We start from the raw sequence: 19848 nt of genomic DNA, 5'->3' as shown, positions 1-19848 counted from the left end.
CAAATGTATACTAAGTTATCACACCAGTATATTTATATGAATGCCAACAACAAAAAGCATTACATTTTCTTAAAAGTGTTTTAAATCAGCCATACCTGTCTTAATCCATGCTGGGTCGGATCCTTGTTGCCAAATCAGCCACACGACTGTAACGTCAGCGCTGTGGAGGTGTGCAAATAAAATTGCTTTCAGCTCTGGGTGCAGCAGGGCTGCACCCCAGGATGTTCGTATCTTTTACATTGAAGAGGATCTACTGTACATGTACAACTTTTAACAAGAGTCAATTTGCACCCTAGGGCAGAAATACTTCACCAGTGCGGCGATGGACAAAACAACTTTACGTCATTAAAGATTAAATATTTATCTTGCACCTATAAAAAAATTTATTTATATATTCCCAAATATTTTAATTTTATATGTCAGTTTTTGATAGTTTTTTTAATGTCTTAATCTAGCGCCCTCTATTGGCCAACCACCTCTGATTCTGACCAGTGTGACTTTCATCATTCTAAAATCTGCTCCCAGTTTGGTTTAACATTTAAAGCCTGAATTACCTTTCATAAGCTAGTCAATTAATTACTGGTTTTAAATCTCACACATTTTGCTTCTCTATCATTGGTCCACACAAAGTCTTCTTTCATCTGTCCTGTGGTCTTGGTTTATACTTTCCTCTTGTTCCTGCCTTCTCTGCTTCTGTGGCCTTACTGTTCCACTAAGCTACATAATGCCTATTATGGCTCTTCTTGCTTAGTTGGGTTACAACATTATAATCAAGCTTTTTTCTTATGGATACCTTTTTCAGCTCTGTGAGGATGCACAGAATGTATTTTATAATACTTCTTTTATATATGTATTCACAGCAAAACCTCACAAAGAAACAAACAGATAGCCATGGGAAGGAAAAAATTCAACATGGATCCTAAAAAGGTAAGACCTTAAACTTTGAATTAGTCTTCAAAAACAAAATAATTTTATTTGTATTATTTATTTGATTTATGGAAATAAAGGCAGCATAGTTTTCAAACCAGTCTGTAAGTAAAACTGGTTGTTTTAACAGGGGATCCAGTTTCTTTTGGAAAATGATCTTCTGCAGAACACCCCAGAGGACATCGCACAGTTCCTCTACAAAGGGGAAGGTCTCAACAAGACAGTCATCGGGGACTACTTAGGGGAACGGTAAACTCTCCAGTTTTCCTCCTGCTGTCTTTTTTACCTCCAGTTTTTTTTCTTCCTGTGTTTTTTGTGAGCTTTGGTTGCCAGTGGTCTGACCTATGCACAAATCTCCTGGAATTCTGTGCCCTGAATGTAGCAGGGCTCAGCCAGGAGATAGTATAAATAACAAAAAAAAGAAGAAAACAAAGGCAAAGAGAACATGTGGTTTTTATCTGAAAGAGGTAGAGCTGTCAAAAAACAACAGCCATAGTTATGAAGTTGAAATAGTTGCTCTAGCATGGCTGGAGGATTTAGCTTTTCTCAAAGATCACCAAATTGCACCCTTCTGCATTTTGAAATAGAAATGCACTGAAGTGTTTGACTACATTTTGTTCTGCAATTAAATAAATTAAATCAGTTTATAAGATGCATGACATGTGATATGCATTTTTCTTCCTAGTGATGACTTTAACATCAAGGTCCTTCAGGCATTTGTGGAGCTTCATGAATTTGCAGACCTCAACCTTGTTCAAGCCTTAAGGTGAGACAATCAAGTACTGCCCTTTACTTCAATTCGTCCATTCAGTATTCTTATTGTTTGTTGGATATATACTTTACAGTTAGAACCCTTAATCAAGTGAACAATTATCTAAAAACAATTAGAGACTCCAGAGGACTCAAAGAAAAAAAAAGTTTAAAATCCTTTTTCATGTTACTCAGGAAATTGGCCAAAATAAGATCAAATCATATTTTTAGTGAGGAATGTGACCATATCTCTATACCTTTAATTACCATTTGTATATGTATAAATTTTAAGGTAATAAAGATTTAATGTGGCACACAAATACCAAGTGGTTAATAATTATAAGGTCAAAGGAAAATGAGAAAGCTAACATTTGTTAAGCCTTTGCTTTATTTGCAGCTACAAGTTTGTCTTCACTGTTAGGATAATTGTCATTGATGATGTGTGAGTTTATTACACCTTAATATTAGCTGCCTGTTGTGTGTCAGAACTGATGTTTTCTCCAGTAGTTTATCTAATTAGGCCAGTTCCTTGATCCGGCTATATACAGTTATAATCTTCATTCTGCATGTGGCAAAGATTTGGGAATGGAGTGAAGGTGGTGTCCTTGATCTAAGAACAAAGTGTAATATTCTGATATGGCTGAAGCCATGGATGTCTACTTATCTGCAAACGTGAATGATGTAATGATGTGATAATGTGGCAGATTGGAGTTGTATAAAATGCTTCTTTAACTGTTTATCTGGGCCGCTTCAAGAGTTCTGAGCCCAGTTGGTAAGCAGCTGCCTTCTGTAGCTTTAAGCAACTTCTCTGATTTGAGTAAGATTACAATTTCTATCCAAATCTGTTGTCATGTCTCATGATTATTTAATACATACACATTATGAAGTGTTAGAGCTTGTCCCGAGTGATCTCTTTTCAGTAAAAAGAACCGGAGAGAGAAAGCTTCAAGGTGTAAACACAAAGCTTACCATTAATATTACCAACTCACACAAAGGCTAAAGCTCAGTCAGATTAGAAGGAGGACATCTCTAAAGGATAAGTTAAAGATTTTACAACAAACTTTTTAAAGGGATTGAGTTTCCTACTAGTTAACCCTGTTTTTTGCTACATCGATGTTCCCATTGGTTCAGAAAAGCATCACTCTCCACAGAGCACAATGCCACCAACAGCATGTTTCACCAGGGGATTGTGTTGACGGTTGTATGCTGGTCATCATGCATAGCATTTTGGCATATACACTAAAAAGTGCAGTTATTATCAAATTTCTCAATACTGATTTTTTTTTTGTTTCCTAAATGCTAAATCTGAATAATCCTCTTTGTGGTTATGCTACACTCTTGAAGTATTATGATGATGGATTGATCAGTGTTTGGTAAAATATTCATAGCCTTGTAGATTTTGATGTCTATGTCACATGTTCTCCAGTCTTCTGTTTGTTCACTAATGTTCTCTATAACAAACGTTCTTGGACTTCACAGACCAGTTACATTTCTACTAGATTTTATTAACTGTTTTCCAATGGCAAGTGGTTGTTCTTATTTTGGGGTATTCCATTGAAAGGCTCAACCTTTTTTTCCTCACTTTGTTTTATAGAGATTTTTTTAAATTGTGTCATTTTCTTTCCACATTAAAAATAAGCAGAACTTTATGTTGGTCTGCTACAGAAGACATTGGCTGCCTTTTTATGAGGCTGTAGTGAGTTCAATAAATGTCTGAGATGCTTTACAAGTCATCATGTTTCCAAATGTGTCCTCTGAAAGCTCATTTTTATATTATGTAAATAAAGGCTTCAGTTTGATTTGTAACTGAACAAAATTCTGCAAAGAAAACAGCTCTTGTTGATTCCGTCTCATCTTGATATTATATTTAGATAATAAGATGATAAGATCATGATGTTTCTGCTGTTGCAGGCAGTTTCTGTGGAGCTTCAGACTTCCTGGCGAAGCCCAAAAGATTGATCGCATGATGGAGGCATTTGCCTCCAGGTACTGCCAGTGCAATCCTGGTGTCTTCCAGTCCACAGGTACATACACACCTCAGCTTCCTCATGACTCAGTCTTGATGGATAAGACCTTTGCACAACTAGATCAATTACTTTGAGTGTTTTGTTGAATTTACAGCGGCCATAGCTTATCTTTTAACTTTTCAAAAATACCTCGAAATCCACTTTCAGAAAAATTCATTATTCTTATTTCTCCTTTATTACTTCATTAGAGATAAATGAACAATTGTCAGATCTTCAGATTAAGTTAACATGTTGCTCTATAAGTGGCTTTCTCCCTGACCTCTGTGTAATCAGCATCTGTGTCTCCAGCAGTTATAGCGATATTGATCTCTGCTCAGTGGCGGTCATTAGTGCAGTTTTGTCTTGTTGCACCCGTCTACAGCCTCCTGTGTTCAGGTCGCAGCCCAGGTCCTTAGTATTGATGCAGCAACACACCCTGGCTAAGTTATTGGTCATTTGGTGAGAACATAGTGACTAGCATTATAAATCACACCTCAGAGGATGTGGACAGAGGCTGTCTGGATGGATGAGGTAGAGGAAACTGTGCAGGAGTTATGATCTGTCTCCAATTGTGGTGTATGGGTTCAAATCCCCCTTCTGACACCAAATGTGAGGGATTTGCACAAACCACCTAGAAAACCACTGAAATCTTTTTAAAAGGGTCGTAATCTATTTAAAAAAAAGTGTTCAAAAAAACATAAACTGGGCCAAAAACAGATTTCAATTCAGGTACTAACATAAAGAACTCAAGCACAAACTGACCTATCAAACAAGACATGAGGGAAACTTAAATAGGTGCTGATCAGACCACTGTTGACACACAATGGGGATAACTGACAATCTAACAAACAAATGAACTTAATTACACAGAAAAATACTGGCCAGACACCAAGTACTTTTTAAATTTAACAAATTAACAAAACTACCCAAAACAAAGAATATCTAAACAAATGATAAACAAAATTTCCTTCCTATTACAACAAATATTGTGACCTGCTGACTAGCCTGCTACAGTAAAACTAATTATGAAGAAAGCTGGAGCTCATTGCAACCATCAAGCAGTAGATCCAAATTAAAATGGCAACTCAAAGAAAAATAAATGAATTAATTGCATTTTAACCAAAATATAACAAACTGACAAAGTTAACTAAATGTGTGCACTGCAAATAGCTAACTAAATGTCAGGCTAATGAAAATATCTGAAATGTGCAACCCATTTTGAAAATGAAAAATATAAAATTTACCACACAGCTTTAGAGTGTGGCAGCAGGCGTCACATACCTCTTTCCAACTGGCTGAAAAAAAAAAAATTTAATCCTGGGAACAATCGGGTTTCAGAGACAGTGGGAAGATGGGAAGAGCTAACTAACCTGTGTCGACCTTGGCCAAGTTGCTTGTCACTAAGCAAGCAAATTGGGTTAAACTTGCCTTCAATTGGCTCGGCTCTGATCAGCATACAGTGGGAACACCAGACCCGGGTCGACCTGCTAATTTACATGATGCCCTTAAACACAACATTCCTACGTCCACACAAGCCAGTCGCGTCTGATCTAACAAGTCAAAAAAACTCTGCTTACATTCCATAAACATGGCGAAGCACTGGTAAGAGGGATTTGGAGGGACTGAATAACAAAATAATACAGCACACTTTATATGGGTCGGCTCTCTTTCATGTTGCTGAAACTGTTTGAAGGCGATTTTAACCCGGGTCACTTGCCTAGTCGTTTCACACGGGTCGACACAGGTCAGTGAGCTGATTGATTTTTAGACCATTGGGAAAGAGGTGTAAGAAGCCGTACAAATGTTTACAGAATAACAATCGAATTAACACAACAGAAACTGAATCCTAATTTCTTGTTGCTGGCCACTGCAGGAGGTTAGAAAAAATGTACATATTTATGAAGATATCTGTTTTTATAAACAATTTATTAAAAAAAACTACCTTTGTGGCATAATGCCTTACTGAGGACAAGCTGAGGACAGGCCTAATAGCGATGTTAATAAAAACTGATGAAAGGTGCTCCAGCATTTACTAAATGTATAAGGATTCTGCCATTAACACACTCATTAGAAGTTCTATATTCTAATATTTAGTAGAAATAATTTTCATTATAGCAGTGCTTCTTTTTTCAAGCGGTAGTCTCTTCCAGAGGCAAGACAAGTCCCTGAAACTGTCCAATTTCCTCCACAGACACTTGCTACGTCCTCTCATTTGCCATTATTATGCTGAACACCAGCCTTCACAACCCTAACGTCAGAGATAAACCCCCAGTGGAGCGCTTCATCTCCATGAACAGAGGGATCAATGAGGGAGGAGATCTCCCAGAGGAGCTACTCAGGGTGAGGATGCTGACCTGGTTGGTATAACAGGACATATTTACCCCTTGGTAAAGTGGTGAAGTGTTTACCTTTAGTGTTGATGCTGTTTTTTTTTATTTTTCATTTGTTCATTTTTGTCACTATTTACCAGGCAAATAATTTATCCTATTCCTTAATTAATTTTTTTAGGTTATGGTAAAAGAATCCACCCACTTTCAGATGCATTGTTTAAGATTTACCAGGATCTTTTGAAACTGAAATAGTTTTAAAACGTCTTTGTAACTCTTCCCAGATTAATTGGGTGGCAGCAATTGCTTTGCAGATGTTATTGCTGATGTCTTTCCTCTTTGGCTTTGAGTTAAAATACACTTCAGTGCTTCAGAGTGGCAAAATTCTCCTACTTGCTGAAAACATAGAACCTGGTAGAGACAAGGATCCTTAGTGAAGTTCTCTGTTAATCCAGCAAATCTGTGATTATAAGACACATTAAGATAAACTAATCTATAAACTTTTTGCACCACTGTATATCTGAATCTATTAAAGAAAAAATATTTTCCAACTGCCTGAGTTTTTAATTTAAAGCTCCTTTTCATGATCATAGTTGTTGTTTTGAGGTTTGGGGAATGCTTGCTGGTGCTGTAATTTGGATGTAAACTATATCCCTGCATTTCTCTTTTCCTGTGGTAGAATCTCTACGACAGCATCAAGAGTGAACCCTTTAAGATCCCGGAGGATGACGGAAATGACCTGACACACACGTTCTTCAACCCAGACAGAGAAGGATGGCTGCTTAAATTGGGTTAGTGTGAGTCTCCCTCCATTCAGCTGCAGGGACAGTGTGAGACATCCTGGATGAATTAATTTGTTTACTCTTGCATTTTATTTGCCTTACAGCTGGGGATTTTTTCTTTTTTTTCTCCTAACAAAGGCTTAAACTGCAAAGTGTTGTCACGCTAAGCGGAAGTGAAGTGTTACAGCATGGTGCACAGACCTAATGGCAGCAAAAGCTGTTTAAAAGGAGCTGTAATGATTAGCTTATTATTTTTGATGAAAAGAACTGTAAAGTAGTGATGTGAAAGACTGAACGTATAATTTTAGATGGTGTGACGTCACATACCATCTCTCTGCGTTGTTCTCCAGCCTCATTTTTAAAGGCTGGCCCGGCCCCTCCCTGCCCAGAGAGAGTTGCTTAGCGTACGGACAAAATGGCAGTGAGGGCGTCCAGCAGATCGAAAACATTTACCTGAGGACGACCATTTGCCAAAATGAAGTTCTTTTTCTAACAGCATGATAAAGTTACACATTACTCAATCCTTTATTGGACACGTTCCTCTGAAAGGTGATATTCTATTTATCCTTTGCAAATATATGCATCCTAGGCGACAGGCAATGGAGGAGGGGTGAAATGGTCTGGCTAAGAAATGTTTCCAGATGAGTGGTCAGAATAACAGTAAACCAAGAAGGAAGGCATCATAGTGACATGGCTCATTGATGTGTGGATGACGAGATGATCACAATACTTAATGAAGGTTTAAAAGATAGCTTTTAAGATACAATTATACATTTCAGTCCACAATTTTAAATCAGAGAGGTGATTGGGCCCAGTATTTTAGACACTTTACATAGTTTTATGTAAACATCTTAACATATCCATAATCTTAAACTAATACTATTTCTGGCTGGCTTCCATATTTGTAGGCTGTTGCTCTTTGCCAACATGAAACACCAAATTCTGTGCTTTGCTTTGGTAATTCTCATATAATCTGCCCAGGCACCAGAAAGTAAACAGGTTACACACTAAAGTAGTTCTAGACCCTACCCTTTGGGTTTGAAAGAAGAAAAAACTTGATGAAGTTGTTGATGGAGGGGACCGATGGTTTATGAATAGAATAGAATACAATACAATAGAAAAATCCCTAAATTGTCCCACAATGGGGAAATTCTGGATTTTAGAGCAGCAAAAAGATAATAGAAAAAATGGTCACACAAATTTGGTACAAGAATAACATACTAATGAAGAGTTAAAAAATAAACAAATAAAAGACTGTTGTAAAGTATTTTAACAATATAAATACTGTGCACCTGCAGAATAAATAACTAATATATAGCTGTGGACACTTTTATAGTAATGGATATTTCAAAAATTGCAGCAACATCAGAGATGTACAAATTACAGTAGCATGTTATTTAACTGACTAAGGTAAAAACTGGGCAAAATCAGCATGAATGTAAGAACTTATTGAGGTTGTTGGGAGCATTGATGGTTATAGAGTCTTACAGCTGCTGGAAGGAAGGATCTGTGATAACGCTCCCTGATGCATTTAGGGTGCAGCAGTCTGTCACTATAGGAGCTGTCCAGTTCTGCAACAGCTTCATGAATGGGGTGGGAAACATTATCCAACAGAGATGTTAATTTAGTTAGGATCCTGCAAGTAACATCCCCACAATGGGGAATTTTACTTACAGTACATCTTGGTTGACAGATGAGAAGGATAATGGTTAATTTATAGTAGATTTTTGTACCTTAAAGGAAATGTTTACTGATTTTTTTTTTTTTTCAAATGCTGCTTATAAATGATTGATGTTTTATTTAAGCTGTTTTTTCAGTTGGTATTAAAACCAGGGTTTGCTTAGAAGCTGAATTGTTACTTACAAAGTGAATTGTGATAATAGAAAAACATTGATATTTTTTCCTGTAGCCCAGCTCTAGTACCACTTGATTATGTTGGAGAAATAAGAATATAAAAAGTTTTTTTCCTCCTCATTTATAACTGTAAGGTTTTATTTGAGCATTGTAAAGTTAAATGTGTCGGGTTAAATCCATACTTTCCCTAAAACAATGGCAGCTGGAAGATGTAGCAACTACAGTAGTAGAGCATCTTTCAGACTGATAAGCTGTGCAAACAGATGGAAAAAAAAAAAGAAAGAAAGATTTTAAAAAGCATGCTAGGACAATTCCCCAAATTATCTTTGGTGAATATGCTCAAACTCAGGAGAAAGCATATTTCTGAATCTGAAACAAAATGTGCTGCTTACATGTTCTTGTGCTAAATGAGAATTAGTCCCTTCTTCTTTGATTTGCAACTTTTACTTTCGTATAAGCTGCATGTTTCAAAGCGTGGGGAAAAAAGTAGCGGCTTATAGTCCATAAAGTAGGGTGATTTTGTTCTAGGTAGTAAACATTTAATTTTTCTTTACTTGAAGAAGTAAGAGGAGATGTTTTCAAAAAGGTTGTGTCATACACAAAATGATAAGATCAGGAAAGAACCAGTGCTTGTCTAATTAAACAACCAACAAGTTGCTTAAATACATCAATGTTACTGCATGTTGGGAGCCTATATTGCATGTATTCAGGGTAGATTCATGACTTTAAGTGATGTCTGAATATTATTCCTAACGCCTCATGGCTTCATGTGTCCTCCTAGTCGTCGTTGTTACGTTCTTAAATTACATAACTATTTAATCATGTCGGGTATTTTAGACCAATTTTTATAGCCAAATATAAATAATATTTAGTAGCCAGGGTGCAGTTTTCTCTTGGGTTAAGAGGCAAACTCACTGCAGGTGGTTTGTTTTATTGCCCCATACATGCACCTGGTTTCGACCTGCACATTCCTCTAACTCTGTGTAATGTCTCTGAGGTCTTGTTCTGCTGGTGAGCTCAAATACAAACTGCCCCAGTGTGGTTCACAGACCTAACGTGATTATAATAGGGTACAGCTCCTCCCCGGAGTCATTTCCCAGCACCAGTTTGGACAATGATGCTCCTAATTTAACTCTCTAAAAATAAACCCTGGAGGATGCAGAGGAATAAATGCCTTCTTTTTGGTGGAAATTTCTGTGTAAAGCGGAAATTTGTCCATGCTAATTCAACAGCCAGACTTTATTCATACATAAGGCAGCAAATAACCTTTCAAATTATGTGTGGCCCTGTGGAGGCTCAGGGGATGGAAATGCTGCAGGGAAATCTAGAAAGTTTAGTCAGTGCAAACAATATTACAGGAAGCCCCAGATTTTGATTAGTATTTTTTTTTATATAACAGGTGCACTGATGTATGAAGACATTCATAAGGGCTCTGGTATTAGAGCTTCCGTTTTGTTTTTATTTTATATTTCTGCAGTTTTTTTCTGCTGATGTTGCCTGAGGCTGAAATCAACTTCAACCCGCCATGTTTGACTTTTGTTCTCTCTCTCCCTTTTTTTGTGTGCCAAAAATTAACACATGCAATGACAAACTTGCTGTGGGGTTTTGGTTTCTTTGTCAAAGTGTTTGCTGGTGTGTGCTCCTCTAGGCAAGTTTTTTTTTTTTTTTATGCGACGTTGGGTTCATTTAAGCCTCTAGATGTCCACCTCCATCAAAAGAGATTATATCTTTTGTCTCTGAAAAATAAAGAAAGAAACAAATAAGCAAAGTCAGTACCAATTTAAGATGCTTGAGTCATTGTTTGACTTTATTGTAAAGTTTGGAAAGTTTCCACATAAAACTGAATATTAGCTTTTCAAAGCCAGTTGACTACAGTTTTCTCCTTGTTGTTTGGTAAGAAGTCTTTTTCTATGCAGCAGTGATATTGACACAGTTTATCTCCCTAACACTAAACGCCAAAGAGTTCTGAGAAAATTACAATTTTTTTTAAACATTAAATGATTTTGTAACCTTATTAATAACTAACTATGATTTCCCCTCTAGGTGTGTTGTACTCTTTGTAAGGCTGAGCACTAACCTTTACTTTTGTTTCAAGAACAAGCATCCTTTATCTCCTTAATGCATCTAAAGGAAAACAGGCACATCATTTGTGTATGGAATTGAAAGGAAGTTATTCAATTGAAGAAGCAAATCAATTTGTAGTATTAATCTAATTGTAGGGAAGAATAGGAGAAAAAATAGGTGGGCCTCATTAGAGCGACATATGCTGCTCTTTGTCCTTAGAGAGACAGCCAGTCTGTTTAGTGCCATTGTCTCACTTCCCGTTTCCTCTGTCTCTTCCTGTCAGGGGGTCGCGTGAAAACCTGGAAGAGAAGGTGGTTCATCCTGACGGACAACTGCCTCTATTACTTCGAATACACAACAGTAAGTCCTCCTCTGAGAGCACAAACTACGTGTTGAGTTCAGGAATTGTATTTTGAATTTCATTTAAAAGCTTCCAGCTCACTACACTCACTTCTGTGGTAATGATGTTTGGTCTTTAAAGTAAGTAACTGAAATTTGGCGGGACACTACTCCAGATTTGAACTTTTTAACATTCTGATTAGGTGTGCAAGTTTTCAATTTGTGAATTAATCTCAATTTTATATCTTTAAATATCTTATAGAATAACTATTAATTGATAGGCTGCCATTTTCTGAAACACCTTAGTTTTCTCTCATATCAAGCAGATCTTTCCTTAGTAAGAAGGGACAATAAAAAAAATTGTACATTATTATATATTGGCAATTTATTGTGAGAGCTTTAATAAACTCTGACATACTGCTAAGAGAGACATGCTGTTAGCAGAGCTTTTAAACGGTCGGCTCTGGTTGCTCTCAGAGGAATGTTAAAACTTGTCTCATGAAGTCCATTAGCACTCAAAAGAGTTCCCCATCTACTGTGATAATTGCTAGCATTTCTTTTTCTATCATGTTAGAAGCATTATGCATGATACCATCCACTCGTCTATAATCACATCCTCACCTTCCGAACACAGGAGAGAGGGTTATGCTGCTCCACCATGCAGCAAATTTAAATAGGCGCTATTTAGGCAATCACTTAAGAAGTTTATCTAGTGTTTATATTTACAAGCAGAAGAGCATAAAGTTGATTCTGCATCCTTCTCACAATTAAACAGTGTAAATTATCCCAGATCAGACTTTTAATGTTTCTTCTTTTCTCTCTCTTCTCTGGCATTAAATCACCATAAAACACAAGTAAGGTTCTTAGCAGATGACAGCCACACTACAACACATACCAAAAATCCTTTAAAGAGAAAGTTATCAGTTAACAGGATTGAAACAAATTATAACAAACTATCTACCGACTTCTAATATAAAGTGGATTGTTTACATCTCTAATTTTGTCACATTGTAACCCCAAACTTCAACGTGTTTTATGTGACTGACCAACATCACTTAAGTGTATATATATATATATATATATATATATATATATATATATAAATAATAAAAAATAGTCAGTAATCTTTGAAAACATATTTTCAAGTCTAGTTACAGATTCTCCATTGTTTTTAAGTCTAAAGTTTAACAGGGCAATCATAGCATGAAATATGCTGTCATCTGAAACATTGCATTATATGTTCAGGGTCAGTCCTTGATTTGAAGGAGAAACTCCACCCCAGTCTTCTGCCACCCTCAACGGATTTTATAGGATTGCCCTCCATCCATTCTCCCAATCAACTATGACCACCTTTCCTGCCCTTGCTTAAGAAAAGCAGCGATCTACCTTTAGGGTTTGCCATGGAGATCTGTGTTCAGGCTTGCATCACTGGACCTTGCATTTCTTCTTCTCACTGGACAGATATGTGGGGTGCACAAAGAATGGCTTACTTGTGGATCTTTGATACTTATCTAAAAGTACCGTGGGCATCTTACCTGAAAAGTTCAATGTCTGGCTTAAAATGATTGATTTATTACCAGGCTTCTTTAGAACTTAATGACATTTTTCTGAGGTATTCCACCTATATGATAAGGTTTGTTTGAATCAGGGAATTATCTAGTAGTGTGATGACTTCAGATGCCTGGTGTTGGACGCCTCTGTTCCCCCTCCTCCACACTTTTTTAGGAAATATAATGATTTTTTTCCCTTTGCTTTCCACCTTTAGATGAGGAATTATGCCCATATGTAAGGTTTAAATGTTAATAATTCTTTTCTCTATGTTGCTATCTGCCTGATGTCAGCCCACTCTTTGTCTGTATGGGAGGATGTTTTATAAGCGGTTGTGTGTACTAACTGCTACATCAGCAGTGTCCCCTACATACCACGGTATTATCCTTCAGGACACTATGATTATATCCTGTCCTCTGTCTGACTGCTGGAAGTTCGCATTATCCACCTCGATATCTGAGCAGGAAGGACACGTGAAGCAGAGAACATGAGGCTGATTTGAGACCCAGATAATCATATCAAACTGGATTTCTTCCCTGTTTTTCATCTTAATGTCATTTTTACATTAAGAAATGACATTAAGAATCTTTGTTTTTGATCTTGGATTATTAATTTTGATGAAATGTTCTATTCTCTACTCTTGTTTGGTTCACTTCCTCTCTCTTTTATTGACCTTCTATAGGACAAAGAGCCCCGTGGGATCATCCCACTTGAGAACCTTAGCATCAGGGAAGTTGAGGAACCCAGGAAACCTGTGAGTCCTATCTACCTCTTGGATAACAATTGTGGTTTCTGAAAAAAAATCCTTGGCAAAAGCTAATTATCAGCTTTTTTCTGTTGCAACAGAACTGTTTCGAGTTATATAACCCTAATCATAAGGGCCAGGTGATCAAAGCCTGTAAGACTGAGGCAGATGGACGTGTTGTCGAGGGCAACCATGTGGTCTACAGGATATCAGCGCCTACGCCTGAAGAGAAGGAGGAGTGGATAAAATCTATCAAGTGAGTTTCTTTCTGATATTGTTATAATCAACCTCAAAGATAATCATCTTTAAATTTTATTCTAGAAAATGTTGATTACTTCAGGGCAGGGGACTGTGCTTACAGGCTTCTTACACAAAATCTTCAAAGTTATCTGGTAAAAAATGACATTACACAATATAGGAATAAGCTCTATTTCAACATTTCTTTAATTTCACTTACCGGTATGTTAGTCATCTACAAGCTGCTGATAGTTTCAAGGTTGGACATTTTTTTTAGTATCTCCTGCAAATCTCTGATTTTGTTCCTTTTTCAGTTAGGCCGTATTACCCATTAATCCTGACTGATGAAAAAACTAATGAAGCTTATCCTGTTTTCTGGATGTTTGATTTAACTCAGAATAGTTTGCTGTCTTTAAAGTGGACACAAACTGCAGGCAAAGAGATGCTTGTAAAGTGCACTGAGAAAAGATGCATGGACAGTGCAGCCTTGTATTGCCTTTTTTCATTTTGTCACTCTTCTAACTTCAGTATGTTTTATGGGAAATTTATGTTATAGACTACAGAAACCAAGAGGTATATTTTTGTAAAGTAAAAAGAAAATTAGATCGAATAACCATTCTTTATGGCAAATTAGCTCAGTTTCAGACAAATGATACATTTTTAAGATTCCCAGAAAATTCCTAATTTTACTGACTACGCCATTCTAACACATTTCTATGCTTTGATCTGAATAATCTGCTGTAACTTTGTTTATTTAGTCGTCGTCCTGCTAGAAGGTGAACCCCCACCCCAATCTTAAGTCTTCTGCATCCTCTTACAGCAGATTTTTTTCCCATTTATCTCGCTCTATCTTCACATCTTAACACATTGGGATGATATTCAGTGTTACTTGTCCACAACCCTTAGAGTTTAAAATCAAAGCTAAGTATTAAACCTGGCAGAGCACCTTTTTCGGTGTGTTCTTCCCTACATCTTGCATGCTAAACTGCGAAGGTGAGTTTTTATGTCCTTCTTTCATCAGTGGTTTTAGTTTTTGCAACTATTTGATGAAAGCCACCTGAGCAGTGGACTTCTGCAGCTCCTTCCGTGGAGTGAAGTCAGACAGGTTGCTTTGTGCTGTAATACTCTGCAGTTCCTCATCCTCTTGTGCACAAACCATTAAAGATAACCTATCTGTATACTATGAAGTGATAGTGACTCTTTATGGCAGAGTGGGGTGGAACCCAGCAAAGCCATTCCAAACTAGGTTTGATGCTTTCGCAACCTCAAAGAGTTACAAGCAGCATCTTCACCAGAGGGGTCCAGAAGACTCTGGTCCTGGGGAGATGAAAGCGTTTTTATGGAAAGCGTTATAAAAAAATATCCGTTCTTAGGAAAAAAATTATTGGATTAGAAACAAAGTGTCTGTTTGTTGTGGGTCACGAGTACACAGTTCCAGATTATAGTGAAACATCATTCATTCATTTCCTCAATTTTGATGTTCCATTAGATATGTTAGCTAGTTAATGACAGAAACGGGCAGTGGAAATGTCAGTAATCATGCTGCCCTTGCTTGTGCTTGATCACTCCACAGTAGTCATTGTTTCATTAGAAATGACAATTGGCTTTATGAAACAAGGGCACAGTCATGGTTTGCAGCATGTTTCTTGATCATGTGGCATTACAAAGGGAATCAGAGATAAGCACAGTGGGGGGTTTAGCCTCTTCTTGCTTTGTGCTGGTGCTAACAGGATTTAGCAGCCGTGAAACTGGGCTTCTCAGCTGAGCCCAACTGGCTTCCTGACTCACTCTCATTTTACGCTGCCTCTCCATCACTGCTCTTTACAGAGAAACAGCCAGTAATCTAGATCATAATTGCTTGCCCTAATTGAGGCCCAAAAACCTGCAGGGGAGCAAGAGGGAATGTGTGGGATTGTATGTTTTACTGCGTTCCTGGCAGAGTTCTGGAAGAGGGAACTAATAAAGAGGTTCTTCCAAATCGGAGTAAAAAAAAAAAAGCAACTCTGGATGGGAAAGGAGCTCATCTTCTGAAACCATGGAAACCTAACTAGGTCACTGCGCAAACTTTTTTTTTTTCTCGTTTTATGATCTGGTTGAGGCAGGGGTCTGCATAAATGTGTCTCATTTCCATATCAAAGATCTTTGAGACCCTCCTCTCATGTGGTGTTGTTTGTTTGATTACTGTCCTTTGATTGGCCTCTCCAGGGCAAGCATTAGCAGAGATCCCTTCTATGATATGCTGGCCACAAGGAAGAGACGCATCGCCAACAAGAAGTGAAGAGAGACAATCAAATCAAGCTCCAAGGTGCTCCGTCGCCCTCTCCTTTGGTCTATGAAGACATAAGTGGCATGCTGCCAAGCTGGTTCGTCTCAGAAAACTCTCATCAACTTGAAGACAAACCTTTGACGCGCTATAAGTCATAAACGCTACTTGAAAGTGGAAAACTATTGAACCAGCCTGTTTGTGTCCCCTTCATGTCATTCACCCCAAACCTTACCTCCCCATTCATATTAAAAGATCTTTTTGTTTCTACTTAAAGCACAACTGCCATGTTTCAGGTGCATGCATGTGGGTTATTATCAAAAACTATGTTTCTGTTCTGTATGTGTGTCCAACAGTGTGCATGTTCAGTTTGGTTTCTTACATTGTGCGCCTCCAGTGTGCTTTAAAAAATGGTTTTTGGAAGCTAAAAACTAGAATTCAAGTTAGATCAAAAGAATAAACAGGGAAAGGAAACAGATGAAGAACTCTAAGGGATGGCGATTGAGTCAGTTCAACGTAACCACAGCTGGACCGAGGGGTCATTTCATTCTGGTGCTGAGCTCTTCTCTCCAGGTGCCCTACTCAGAGTAACCTTAAAAAAAAAAAAAAGGTGTCAAACGATCGCAGTCTAGATTCTTCTAGGCGGATTTCGTTCTTTTCTTTGGGAGCAGAGACTTAAAATGTGCACACTTTATATTTAACTAGTAATGGTGCTCTTAGATAAACCCTTAGACCTGAAGTTGTAATCCTTACCAACTACCAACTTCATAAAGAGAAGTTTTTTTTTTCCTTTTTAGCTTATTGCCTTTAAGACATACCATAGGATATTAGCAGCACTAAAAAGTGCTCGCAGGAAAGCAACTTCTCTGTTTTTATGGAGATTTCATTTGAAATTGTCTTTGGCATCTCATTTTTCAAGTGTGGTTAGCATTAGCTTAGCATATTGCTGGGGAGGACTTAAACAGGCTTCTCCTTGTGTATTCCTTTGAGAATTTAGGTCCTTACCTTGACTAAGGTTTGCAAAACAGTGTCAACACTTTTGGACAATAGCCTGCTAAGCCAGTGACTAACTGGCCACTGCATACACTATGCTTGTTAGCCTTTCTGGTATCTGCTGAAAGTGTTACTCTCAATCTCATTTTCTGGTAGGCCTATCCTCTCCAATACTGATAATTGCCACATGTGAGACTTCTTTAGTCAATTACAGTGTTTACATCTAGAGATACAGCATGATCAGTAAGATTATAATGCATCTGAGGGAGAAAAATAACAAATTTTCCAATTTGGAATATTACAATTCAACTTTTTTTGGTGATATTTAATTAAAAGGTATCCCAAAAGTTTTAAAAAGTTTAAAATGAAAAACCCCCTGTTAACTTTTCCTATATTTTACAAGCTTTTAATGAGATGAAAAAGTGCCAGAGTTATGAGTTTTCTTTGGCTGCATAGAGCAGATATTTTTACTGTTTTTTTACTGGTACTTTATATGATGGCAGTCCCAAATAACTGCCTCAAACTTACTTACCTCATGTTTTGAAGGAAAATGATTCTCAAAAATACCTGTCATAAGCTGATGTTAAGCTGAGATAATGAATGTAAAATATTTTAAAAGATCAGATTATTTTAAAGGGGAGTATCCTAGGGATTATGACTTCAGAGGCGTTTTCAGAGCCTTTTCAGTGTAAAACAGGGGTTTTATTTCTTGCTCTGGAACAGCCCAGTTGGTGTCAGTCTGATTAAGCTTTTTCCAGTTTATTTTTATTTCTCTTCTGCATATGTTTGTGAAGTTTGATGTATTATTGTGATATTTTCTGCATTTGATCCTTGCTTGCTTTTCTACATAATAACCAGCTATATTCCCCCCCATGTATTTATTTTCATCTTATGGAATTGTTTTATTATTACTCCTTGTAAATCTGATATAATGTATGCCTAAGTTATGTATGTGTATATATATTGTATAGGTTTCGGTGTCTTTGTTGTAGTATGCACACTCTGTGTAACATGTTTGCATCTTGCTAAAGTTTGGGGTCTTCTTTTCAAAAGCCTTAAACAATCATTTGATAAAAAAAAGACACTTAAAGAAGTGATGAAGAGAATCTAGTTCAATGACTGTGACAAAGCTATTTAAAAGCCATGACTGATGAGGAAAAAAGATGGTTATATTTATGATATTGGGAAAGATTATAGTGAATATTATGCCTCATGTTATGGATGATAATATAACTGATTCAGATGTCAAAAATGCCAATAGTTTTGTATGTGATTGTACAATGAAATGCAGGCCTTGTGTAATAAGGGCATAATTTTATCTTCTGCAGCCATATGTGGAGTTGTGGTTGCATTAATTTTTTATATTCTCTGTAAGAACTGTTGGTCACGTTGTACATTACGTGTATCTACATAAAGTATACATAAAGCTTAAAGCAAACTCATGGGATATTTATTAATGACACTCATCCTGACCTACTTCTTTGCATAAACAAGGAGTTTTTTAATCATGTAATAGAAACCACTTTTCCATGAAAAGTTATTACCTTTCAGTTTTAGAGAAAAGAATGTGTAGCTTTATACAGCTGACAGAAAGCAAACAGGTGAGCAACAGGAAGCAGAGCAGGATGTTTAAAAAAAGGTGTTTCTGCAGAGAGGCTAGGCAGTAAATTAAGCAATGGCGCCCTCTATGGGCGGTTTGCTAAAAGTTAGAGAAGTGATATACAGAATTATTTAATTATACAAAATATAGAATTGCATCTGGATTGATTCACACACGTTTCAGCTTTAACTTTTAGTAAAACAAAAAAAGATTTGTCAGTTTAACTACTGTTTGGTGAATAACTAATTGAAAAGGAAATATATTTCCAGGTTAAGTTTTATCCATCCATCCATCCATCCATCCATCCATCCATCCATCCATCCATCCATCCATCCATCCATCCATGATAACCCAAATACAAAAATCTAAACTAAATGAGCTTTGCTGCCACAGAAACTAATTTGTAAATAAAAGTTGTAAAAGCAGCTGCTCATAGCATTGAGATCAAATGCCACTGCTTACAGCGTTAACTACACCTGCAGATTTACTAGAATATAAAGACTGGGTTTATACCTGGTTGTTATCAAGGTGATTTACTATAAATATACAGTCATCTTTTAATATTCGACCGAATCTGTAGTTGTTATCTAATGTATTTTGATGCTATCAGGCATTCTCATAAGTTATATAACAAGCATATACAAATCTGTCTTATTGAACAGAATATTTTTTATAGAAACATTTTCTAGACTCCAACAAACAATTAAGATTGTTTTACAACTATTACCTTACTAGATTCATGTTGTTTTAAATTGCTGATACTTGATAATAGCAATAGCATCACAAAAAATCTCTGATAATATAACAGGTTTGTAGCATCTTTCTGATAGAGAATGTAAAACACCACATTTATTAAAATAAAAAATAATGTAAATTACAGAAAAAGGGGTGATCATCTTAACAGAGACATTAGAGACTAGATCACATGTTACATTGTATTTGGACTTTATTGCTTATGGAGTGATTATGAAGATCGTAAAAATGCATTTATCCCTCCAGGTTTGAAATTATTTTCCCTATGGGGAAAAATTCATACCGCTAATGTATTCTGCATCCTTTGGATACTAAAGCATAGTGATTGTTTTTACACATTTATTAATCCAGCTAATGACCTGAACGATAACATTCAAAAATACATATATTTTTTTTTTTTTTTTTTTTTTTTCTTTTACTACTGTTTACTAGTTCAAACATCATAAAATCATACAAGTATTGTTAGTGAAAGATCAACAGAAATACATTCAAACAGTATAAATGGGGACTATCCATCCTAATTTCTTTTTAACGCTTTGTCTCTTCTTCATGGCATATCCTTAAAGCACCAGGAATCAGACCAGGTCCAAAGGTGAGGCTTACAGGTCTAATGAGGACAAAGACTGAACCAGGGTCACTAATCCAGGGTTAGTTCTGGGG

The 19848-nt window shown here is 36.7% G+C and overlaps 1 protein-coding gene across 1 annotated transcript in view; it reads left to right on the top strand.

Moving 5' to 3' along the window:
* Positions 1–17990, top strand: part of LOC107092538 (cytohesin-3) — a 46036-nt gene extending 28046 nt beyond the window's left edge. Inside the window, exons 4-13 of the mRNA XM_015387068.1 lie at positions 861–927; positions 1058–1176; positions 1613–1693; positions 3589–3701; positions 5875–6023; positions 6690–6801; positions 10994–11070; positions 13280–13351; positions 13444–13598; positions 15785–17990. Of these exons, the coding sequence (XP_015242554.1) occupies positions 861–927; positions 1058–1176; positions 1613–1693; positions 3589–3701; positions 5875–6023; positions 6690–6801; positions 10994–11070; positions 13280–13351; positions 13444–13598; positions 15785–15857 (1018 nt within the window). The 3' untranslated portion in view covers positions 15858–17990. The remainder of the gene's footprint in view (positions 1–860; positions 928–1057; positions 1177–1612; positions 1694–3588; positions 3702–5874; positions 6024–6689; positions 6802–10993; positions 11071–13279; positions 13352–13443; positions 13599–15784) is intronic.
* Positions 17991–19848: the final 1858 nt, after the last annotated feature.

The sequence above is a fragment of the Cyprinodon variegatus genome, unplaced genomic scaffold, assembly GCF_000732505.1.
Source record: "Cyprinodon variegatus isolate N-32 unplaced genomic scaffold, C_variegatus-1.0 Scaffold384, whole genome shotgun sequence".
Lineage (NCBI taxonomy): Eukaryota > Metazoa > Chordata > Actinopteri > Cyprinodontiformes > Cyprinodontidae > Cyprinodon > Cyprinodon variegatus.
This window is presented reverse-complemented; position numbering and strand designations above follow the sequence as displayed.